General features: G+C 50.0%; 1 protein-coding gene across 1 annotated transcript in view; it reads right to left on the bottom strand.

The window, feature by feature from the left end:
* Positions 1-2,193: 2,193 nt before the first annotated feature.
* LOC102454164 (L-amino-acid oxidase-like) overlaps positions 2,194-9,932 on the bottom strand; it is a 12,808-nt gene continuing 5,069 nt past the window's right edge. Inside the window, exons 4-7 of the mRNA XM_075913641.1 lie at positions 9,258-9,459; positions 7,524-7,592; positions 6,140-6,276; positions 2,194-3,688 (exon numbers count right to left, since the gene is read on the bottom strand). Coding sequence (XP_075769756.1) covers positions 2,875-3,688; positions 6,140-6,276; positions 7,524-7,592; positions 9,258-9,459 — 1,222 coding nt within the window. The 3' untranslated portion in view covers positions 2,194-2,874. The remainder of the gene's footprint in view (positions 3,689-6,139; positions 6,277-7,523; positions 7,593-9,257; positions 9,460-9,932) is intronic.

Raw genomic sequence — 9,932 nt, 5'->3', positions numbered from 1 at the left:
GTGACAGGGCAGTGCCCGGGTGCAGAAGGGAGGGACACTGCAGTGACAGGACAGTGCCCGGGTGCAGAAGGGAGGGACACTTCAGTGACAGGACAGTGCCCGGGTGCAGAAGGGAGGGACACTGCAGTGACAGGACAGTGCCCGGGTGCAGAAGGGAGGGACACTGCAGTGACAGGACAGTGCCGGGTGCAGAAGGGAGGGACACTTCAGTGACAGGACAGTGCCGGGTGCAGAAGGGAGGGGACACTGCAGTGACAGGACAGTGCCCGGGTGCAGAAGGGAGGGGACACTGCAGTGACAGGACAGTGCCCAGGTGCAGAAGGGAGGGACACTGCAGTGACAGGACAGTGCCCGGGTGCAGAAGGGAAGGACACTGCAGTGACAGGACAGTGCCCGGGTGCAGAAGGGAAGGACACTTCAGTGACAGGACAGTGCCCGGGTGCAGAAGGGAGGGACACTGCAGTGACAGGGCAGTGCCCGGGGGCAGAAGGGAGGGACACTGCAGTGACAGGACAGTGCCCGGGTGCAGAAGGGAGGGACACTGCAGTGACAGGGCAGTGCCGGGTCCGAAGGGTCGGGGCACTGCAGTGACAGGTCGGTTTCTGGGCCCGGCTGGCCATAGGTGTGTTTCCAAGAGATCCGGCCTTTCCCTGTGACAGAGAAACCTCTGGCACCAACTCGGCTCCTGACGTCCCTGCCCGAGTCCCTGCCTTGAGACCTCCTCTCCCCGGCTCCTCGTTAGTCTGCCTCAGCCGGGGGCGGGACCTCGTGGGCTATCGGCCACGGGGGAGCACGGACGTGAGTCGCAAGGCGGCTGTTAGTGACTCTGCCATGGCGGAGGCCCCCGGGGGCCCATTAAAAAGTTTTCCAGCTCCAGGCGCGAAGCTAAGTGGGTCCAAAGGGAGCCGCACTCATGCTCGTCCCACCTGGATTAAGACGAAGGCCTGAAACATGAGCTCATGTCTCAGAGGTCTGGTCTGAGGCCTGCAGCCAGGCTAACAGTGGTTAATATAAAGCAAAGCTAAACTGTGAGCAAGAGGCAGGCTGGTACCAGGCCTGCGGGTAGCACAAAGCTGGTATTTCTTCACGCAGCGCACAGTCAACCTGTGGAACTCCTCGCCGGAGGATGTGGTGAAGGCCAGGACTTTAACAGGGTTCAGAAAACAGCGAGATAGATTCCTGGAGGTTAGGTCTATCAATGGCCTGGCCTCTGGTTGTTTGGAAAAGGGAGACAGGGAGGGATCACGTGAGGATTCCCTGTTCTGTTCCTTCCCTCTGGGGCACCTGGCTTTGACCCCTCTTGGGTGACAGGACCCTGGACTGGATGGAATTTTGGTCTGACCCGGTCTGGCCATTCTCATATTGTCATGAGGACCACTTGGGATGGGTTTGGTGAGAGATCCCGTTGGAGATCCTGAGCGGCTGATCTTACCATTGGTCCTGTCTGCCGGGGCGTCCCACCACTCTGACCTGCTGGGTCAAAAGCTCTGGTCTTCTGCAGCAAAGGCGGAGTTGGGGGGTCACAGCCCCCCACATCCGAGCGACATGGACGCTGAGATCTGCCCCACCCTGGTGGGACCCACTCCCCGATCAATCCACCTTACTCTGAAGAAAGTTAATACAGAACAAGCTCATAACTGATTTGCCCCCTTTGTCAGGGAAGATGCCCCGCTCTCATCCCTCCCCGGCTCAGCATGCTGGCCACTGGGTTTCTCATCCAACCAAAGTGATTTTATTAAGCGTCCAAGGAGGATTGACACCAGCGGTAACAGACAAATCAAAGGACGTTACTACGCAAAATAAAACCCAAAACTTCTGCTCAGCCGAATACACCAAGAAAGCCGATTACAAATCATAATTTCTCAGCCTAGTTCTTCTGTCCGGGAAAGTCCTTCTCAGGCCAGAAGTGTCTTTTCCTGTCCAGGTGTTTTCATGAGTCTTCTCCTGGCGGGAAGCCGTTTGTGAAGAGAGCTGATGACCATCCTCGTGTGTGTCACACTCCTTACATAGACTCCCCCCCCCCGTTCAGTTCCCCACCTTCACCCCGGTGGGAAAGTACAAAATACAAGATGGATTCTGGCACCCGGGGGCAGGGTCTCATGTCTTTGTAGGACCAATCGTGGTCCAGGTTTACAAGGAAGACTATTCACAGATCATTGTCCCGAGCAGTGGGCCATTAAGTTCCGCCAATGGCCCTCACTTAGCATGTCTAGATTAGTCAACAGGCTCATGCTTCATACTTTTCATTTCAAATACAGGAATGATACATGCCCCTCTATAGACTACAGGCTAGCCTCCCATAAGCCCAAGATACGTTCCAAACAACTTGGACTTACAGCGAAAGAACTTGAAGCGGGGAATTTTTTTTCCCATGGCGGACTTCCCCTGGTGCAAATTGGGTTTGTTTTTTTGGTGCCATGACTCAAGACCGGGGAATGGGAGGCCTTACAACACATCGGTTCCTGCAAGCGTCAATAACTTGAGTGCAGAACAGATGTAGAACAGCGCAACTTATAGCCTTGTAGACACGATCAAGAGGGTACAAGCTCTCCAATGATCGGTTCCCGGTGGTAGTTTGCATAAAGCATATCAGAGCTAGGCATATTCGTAGGCAGTTTTCCGTTAAGCATATGAGGGGCAACGACACACCACGGTCTAGAAAGAAACACGCTAACTCCATGGGTGATGTGGAATGCTAGAAGCCATGAGGGAAAAATTAGTAGAGGTTCAACACCCACCAGACACAGCTGCTAAGTGGTGTTAAGCTGTTCCTCTGACCTCAAGTAGCATAACTTAGCTCGACTTCCAAATTTCATGTAGACCAGCCTCGAGTGGCCGGTGTCTTCACGCCTTGACTAAGCACCCAGGAAGTCATCAAAGTTCAACTTTCGGAACCTTCTTCTGAAGTTGCTTCAGCCACTCTTGGCTATCCCTGTGGATGTTCCTAGCCGCTCTCACAGCCGATTTCATCGAGGTGTCGATCCAGGCGTGAGGCTGGGCGGTGTGTTCTCCGGCAAAGTGGACCCTCCCTTCCTTCTGAAACAGAGGCCCCGAATAGTCGGTGAACTGGTAGGGGGTGAAGGAGGCGTAGGCCCCCATGGAATGCTTGTCCAGGTTCCACCGTTGGATCACGTGTTTATCACAGCAGTACTGGAGCTCTTTCTTGCTGACCTGATGGATTTCTGCCAGGTCCTCCATCACCACGTCGATGCACTTCTCGTCACTCAGGGGCACGAAGAACTCCGCGTCATCGTTCCACGTGTAGGAAGCCACGATCACCCCCCGCCCACTCGAGAAGCTGTGGTTGGGGTAGTAGATGAACCGGGATGGGTGATCCGTGACCGACGGCCCGCCCCGAATCCCGTCCTTCTCCCAGAACTTTTCGGTGCAGGACAAGACCACCTTGGTGGCGGTGGAGTAGTGGATGGAGCGCAGGGCGTGGGCCTTGCTGGAGGAGAGCGGGGGCATGAATTGGATGAGGCGTGTGGCTTTAGCTGAGGAGGTGACCAGGACGTAGTCCGCCTTCACAGAGCTGGAGGTTAGCGTATCGGGGGTGCGGTAAAACACTCTGACCATGTCACCTTTAGTGATTATCTGCTCGACGGTACAGTTGAGGTGGACCACTCCAGGCATGGACCGGTGGAAGGCCAGCGGCAATTGGTCGAACCCTCCTGTGAGCTCATCAAAGCTGCAAGAAACAACAAGAGATGGGTGACCAAAGAGCATCTCTCAATAGCCTCTTGTGCGCCAAGCTAGGGGGAGAGGTAGATACGTTGGAGGGCAGGGATAGAGTCCAGACTGACCTGGACAAATTGGGCTAAACGAAATCTGAGGAGGTTTCACAACTGTTCAGGGTAAGAATTTGCACGTAGCAAGCTTCTTAGCTGGCAGTTTTCTTTACTTTAACTTAGTAACTTCCTTTGATCTGACTGCTTTCACTTACGACCACTTTCATCCTACTTTTTGACTTAATAAAAACACGTTTGTTTATTTACCGAGTCCAGAGTAAACAATTCTTACTTGGGGCTGGGAGCAACCACTGTGCATATCTCTCTTTCGCTGATAAAGTGGGATATTCATGAACTTTCTAGGGCATGCCTACGCTGCCGGGCAAATTCGAATGAAGTGACGCAATTTCAGCAATGTCAATCGCTTAATTCGGCTGTTGGCGCTGTCTACGTGGCAGGAAGTCGATGGGAGAGCACTCGTCCTTCTGCTTCCCTTACTCCTCTTAAAAGGAGAGCTGCAGAAGTTGGAGTAAGACGTCCGCCGCCTCAAAACTATTTTGAAATAGCAGCTTGCTGTGTTGACACTCACATTGTTATTTCGAGATAACACCAGTGTAGACGCACCCTCAGTGTACGGCTTTGACATAGGTTGGTTTCCTGGATGTGGAGCCTTTATAAGGTATGTCTACATTGCACAGATATTTTGGAATGAGCTATTTCGCAATAGTTATTCTGAACTAGCTTATTTCAAAACAGTATGTCTACACTGCAGAGACGCCTCAGAATGAGTCCAAGGCTGGCTTCCCTCATGTAGTTGTGCTCTCTTAGGGTACGTCTCGACTTCAGGCTTTTGTTGACAGAGGCTTTGTCAACAGATACTGTTGACAAAGCTTCTGTTGACAAAGAGCGTCTAGATGATATCCAGTTCTGTAGACAAAGAAAGCTGCTTTGTCAACACGAGAGTGTAGATGCAAAGGACAGTGTCGATGCAATAACGCCTTCTGGTGACAGAAGTCTGTCGACAAACGGTGTTATTCCTCGTCGAATGAGGTTTACCGCCATTGACAAAACTGCCCAGTACTGTCGACGTCATGTCAACAGAACGTGGCTGTAGTATAGACCCAGGTATAGTTTTGTCGACAAAAGTCCACTTTTGTTGACAAACCCTGTAGTTTAGACACACCCACACTGTCCTTTGCATCTACACTCTCATGTCGACAAAGCGGCTTGCTTTGTCGACAGAACTGGATGTCGTCTAGACGCTCTTTGTCAATTGAAGAGAAACTTCTGTCTACAAAAGCCCGTAGTCTAGACGTACCCTAAGGGTGGGTCTAGACTACAGGGTTTTGTTGACAAAAGCGGACTTTTGTTGACAAAGCTATACTTGCATCTACACTGCCGCTGTGTTCTGTCGACATAACATCGACAGAACTCAGCAGTTTGTCGATGGCAGTAAACCTCATTCTGCACGGAATAACGCCTTTTGTTGACAGAGTTCTGTTGACAGAAGGCGTTATTGCATCTACAGGGTACGTCTAGACTACGGGCTAGACGTTTTGTCAGCAGATATTGTTGAAAAAGCTTCTGTCATCAAAGAGCGTCTAGACGACATCCAGTTCTGTTGACAAAGCAAGCCGCTTTGTTGACATGACAATGTAGACGCAAAGGACAGCGTAGATGCAATAACGCCTAGAGTTCTGTCGACAAAAGGCGTTATTCCTAGTAGAATGAGGTTTACCACCATCGACAAAACTGCTGAGTTCTGTCGAGGTTATGTCGACAGAACTCAGCAGGAGTGTAGACGCAGGTATAGTTTTGTCGACAAAAATCCACTTTTGTCGACAAAACCCTGTAGTCTAGACACACGCACACTGTCATTTGCATCTACAGTCTCATGTCGACAAAGCGGCTTGCTTTGTCGACAGAACTGGATGTCGTCTAGACGCTCTTTGTCGACAGAAGAGAAACTTCTGTCGATAAAAGCCTGCAGTCTAGACATACAGCCCAGGAAAATTACTTAGAACGGGCCTGGGGAGGGGCTAGTTTGAAATAGCAGAAGTGGAGCGTCTACTCACGCCTTATTTCGAAGTAGCTATTTCACAAGAGGCGTTATTCTTCGACGAATGAGGTTTACAGAAGTTGGAATAAGCCGTCTGGTATTTTGAAATTATTTCGAAATAACAGAATTGCTGTGTTGCCGCTCGCATCGTTATTTCAGAATAGCGGCCATTTCTCCGAAATAACGTTGGTGTGTAGACACACCCATAGCTGACCCCTCCCAGAGCTGAAACGGTTCAGCGTCTGTGCGGCTCTGTAGGAGGCTGGTAACCCCAACGCTGTGGTTTCTCCAGGGGAGACCAGAGGGTCTTGGCCCAGCAGCACAGGGTGGTGGGAGGACATTGGATTCTCACCCGTCTTCATGAGAGAAGATGTCAAAGTCCATGAGAGAGTCGAGGAACGACAGGTAGAATCCGGAATCCTCGTTCAGCAGGTCTCCGATCATCTGCACCGCCCCGGGGCTTAAATTCCCCTCTTTAATCAAAAACTCCTGGGAGGGGAGGAACGCAAATAAAAATGCGGTTTTCTCTCTTGAGACACAAGAGATCCCACTTCTGCCACCAACGAGCGGCCCGGGAGCATGACAGTTGGGCAAAGATTTGACTCCCACCCAAAAGACGTGGCACAAAGTCCTGTGTCCCTGAACCCAGGAGAGACAATCAACAGGAGGCAACGCCCAAGCTGAGAAATCCAAGCCCGCCTCTCCAGAAAATACCGTGGCCAACAGAAGCTCTATCCTTGGTTTTCCTCCTGGGGCCCTCTTCACCACTCAGACGCTCAATTTCTCCTGGATTTCTCCCCCTCTCGCGCACAGACAGTTGCGAACCATCAACTGCCTGCCCTCTGCAATCACCCCGAGGGAACTGTCTCCAACTTGGCTTCCTAGTGACTCACCCATACGTCCTAACAGTGCCTTGGGAAGTGGCTTCCATTTCCTCCAGCTACATTAGTCTATAAAGATGCTTAATTGCTTCTTCACAGAATCCTAGACCACTAGGACTGGAAGGGACCTCGAGAGGTCATTAAGTCCAGTCCACTGTCCTCATGGCAGCACCAAGGACCGTCTAGATCATCTCTGACAGGTGTCTGTCCAACCTGCTCTTCAGTATCTCCAGGGATAGAAATTCCACAACCCCCCTAGGCAATTTATTCTAGTGTTTCACCACCCGGACAGGCAGAAAGTTTTTCCTCATGTCCCACCTCAACCTTCCTTGCTGCAGTTTAAGCCCATTGCTGCTTGTCCTTAGAGGCCAAGGAGAACAATTTTTCTCCTTCCTCCTTGTGACGCCCTTTTAGATACTTGAAAACCGCTCTCAAGTCCCCTCTCAGTCTTTTCCTTTCCAAGCTAAACAAACCCAATTCTTACAGTCATCCCTCCTAGCTCGTGTTCTCTAGGTCTTCAGTCGTTCTTATTGCTCTTCTCTGGACCTTCTCCAACTTCTCCACCTCTTGTCTGAAATGCGGTGCCCAGAACTGGACACAAGACTGCAGCCGAGGCCTGATCGGCACAGAGTAGAGCGGAAGAACGACTCCTCGTGTCTTGCTCCCAACACCCCTATGAATTTGATGCTTTCCCTCTTTCCTTCGCTGGTGCGTCGAATCGAGGACAATCCCGATAGGAAAATAGGCCTCAGTAGGTCCCATTGGGACAAACCGGCCCGTGTTCCCCCTCTCACAGAGCTATGACTTTTCCCAAAGATTTGGATTTCAAGGGACTCCAGGGCCGAAAGCCGATACCTTGGTGGAAAAGGAGTCATACTGGGAGAGCAACTTCTTACAGTCCCCGCTCCGGAATTTCTTCAGTGCCTGTGTGGGAACCAGGAAAAGAAACACTCAGAGACAGAAATCCAAAGACATTCACAAAAGCATTGGACCCAACTGAGCTCTCCTGTCTAACTCGCTAGGTACTTAAAGGACCTTCCTTGTCAAGAGAGCTGTCGATTTCATAATCCCAGATGGATTTTATTCCCCGAATACTCCTTTGATAGAGGGAAGAATTGGTCAGTTTCACAGCTCACTAAGGGTATGTCTAGACTACAGGGTTTTGTCAACAGAAGTTGTGTCGACAGAGACTGTCAACAAAGCTTCTGTCGACAAAGAGCGTCTAGACGACATCCAGTTCTGTCGACAAAGCAAGCCCATTTGTTGACATAACAGTGTGGACACAAAGGACAATGTAGATGCAATAACGCCTTCTATCGAGAGAACTCTGTCGATAAAAGGCGTTATTCCTCATAGAATGAGGTTTACATACGTCGACATAACTCAAAGGCAGTGTGGACGCAGGTATAGTTTTGTCGACAAAAGTCCACTTTTGTCGACAAAACCCTGTAGTCTAAACACATCCTTGATATGGTAGCAACCGCACCGAAATTCTGGAATCCAGCGACCCTAATTCCTGTGTGTATCCCGGAAACCTCACTGAACAGCAGTGTGGAGAAAGCAAATAAGGAAAAGTTATTGTCTTGTTTCCATAACACCAAAACGAGGGGTCTTCAAATTAAATGAACAGGTAGCAGGTTCAAAACAAATAAAATAAAGTTTTTCTTCATCCAACACAGAGTCCATCTGTGGAACTCCTTGCCACAGGATGTCGTGGCAGCTGCGTGCCTGTGATTGTTAAAAGGAGGGATTAGTCCCTGGTTTGCTGTTTAGGAAAGAAAACCAAGTATGATGCTGAAGTTTAGAAAAAGGAAACCTAATAATTAGGAGGAATGGAACAGCAGCCATATGAGAAGAAATTAATAAAACAGGGACTTTTCAGTCTGGAAAAGTGATGACTGGCGGGGGGGAGGGAAGGTCTATGAAATCATGAGATCATGAGTAGTGTGGAGAAAGCAAATAAGGAAAAGTTATTGACTTGTTTCCATAACACAAAAACCAGGGGTCATCAAAAACCAGGTAGCAGGTTTAAAAGGTTTTCTTCATCCCACACAGAATCAACCTGTGGAACTCCTCGCCAGAGGATGTTGTGAAAACCAGCATTGTAACAGAGTTAAAAAAAGAGATAGATACATTTGTGGAGGATAGGTCCATCGATGGCTATTAGCCAGCATGGGCAGGGATGGTTTCCCTAGCATCTCAATTGGTGATTCCCTGTTATGTTCAGTCCTTGGGGCATCAGGTATTGGATGCTGTCGGCAGACAGAATATTGGGCTAGCCGGACCTTTGGTCTGACACAGTGTGACCTTTCTTATAGTCTTATGCCAAGTCCCCAAGAGTTTCCATTGGTGGTGCACATTCACACATGTCTCGGTGCATGAAAAAAAATATTCCGCACGTGGATGGGAGAAAAATCTGCACATGGCTGGGAAAGATTAGAGTGGTGAGAAGGGGAGGGCTGGAAAAAGGGAGGGAGAGACCAGCACGTACTACGGAAGGAGCCACCCCCCTAAACTACGGCACAATTTAGCGCCTTTTTTCAGGCCTGTTCAGGTACTTCCCTTTATACAATGGACTAATAAACATACCAACTGCAGAACGCCTCGGAAAAGTTCCTCGGCAGATTTGCCTCTCTCGCCGTCGGCCAGAGTGTAGTTCAGGATGTCTGGTTTCTGCCGGACGGTCCCAGCTTTCGTCCTGACCCCGTTAACCATAACCCAGGCGTTGTCGTCCGTCTCAGAGAACTTGTTCAGTCTGAGCTTGAACTGCCTCACGAATTCCCGAACAATTCTGCCGAAAAAGAAAGGGGCGAGACGGGCGAAAGGGGAGAGCCAACAGTAAGTACACTCATTATGCGCTCAATGGGCTAACCCAATAATTACGCAATCTGTATTTATGTCTCTCATTCCTGGACTGAACTTTCCCTTACTTCATGAATGTTCATAAGCTGCAGGGGGAAGCTGAGTTAGTCTGCACAGGATCAACTTTAAAAACACGAAATAGTCCGGTGGCACTTTATAGACCAACAAAACACGTCGATGGGATCAGGAGCTTTTGTGGGCAAAACCTACTTCTTCAGGCAATCGGAGTGTTAGAAGTCCAGATCCAAGAATATAAAAGGGATCGGGGGGAGGGGGCGGCGAAGGGAAAAACGGGGGATAAAAAAAGAGAGAGAGTGAGTAGATAAGCTTCAGAGAGGGAGCCTCGTTAGTTTGTAACGAGAATAACTAAAAAAACAAAACCAAATAGTCTAGTGGTACCTT

This window comes from Pelodiscus sinensis, chromosome 32 (genome assembly GCF_049634645.1).
Source record: "Pelodiscus sinensis isolate JC-2024 chromosome 32, ASM4963464v1, whole genome shotgun sequence".
NCBI classification, from domain to species: Eukaryota; Metazoa; Chordata; order Testudines; family Trionychidae; genus Pelodiscus; species Pelodiscus sinensis.
This window is presented reverse-complemented; position numbering and strand designations above follow the sequence as displayed.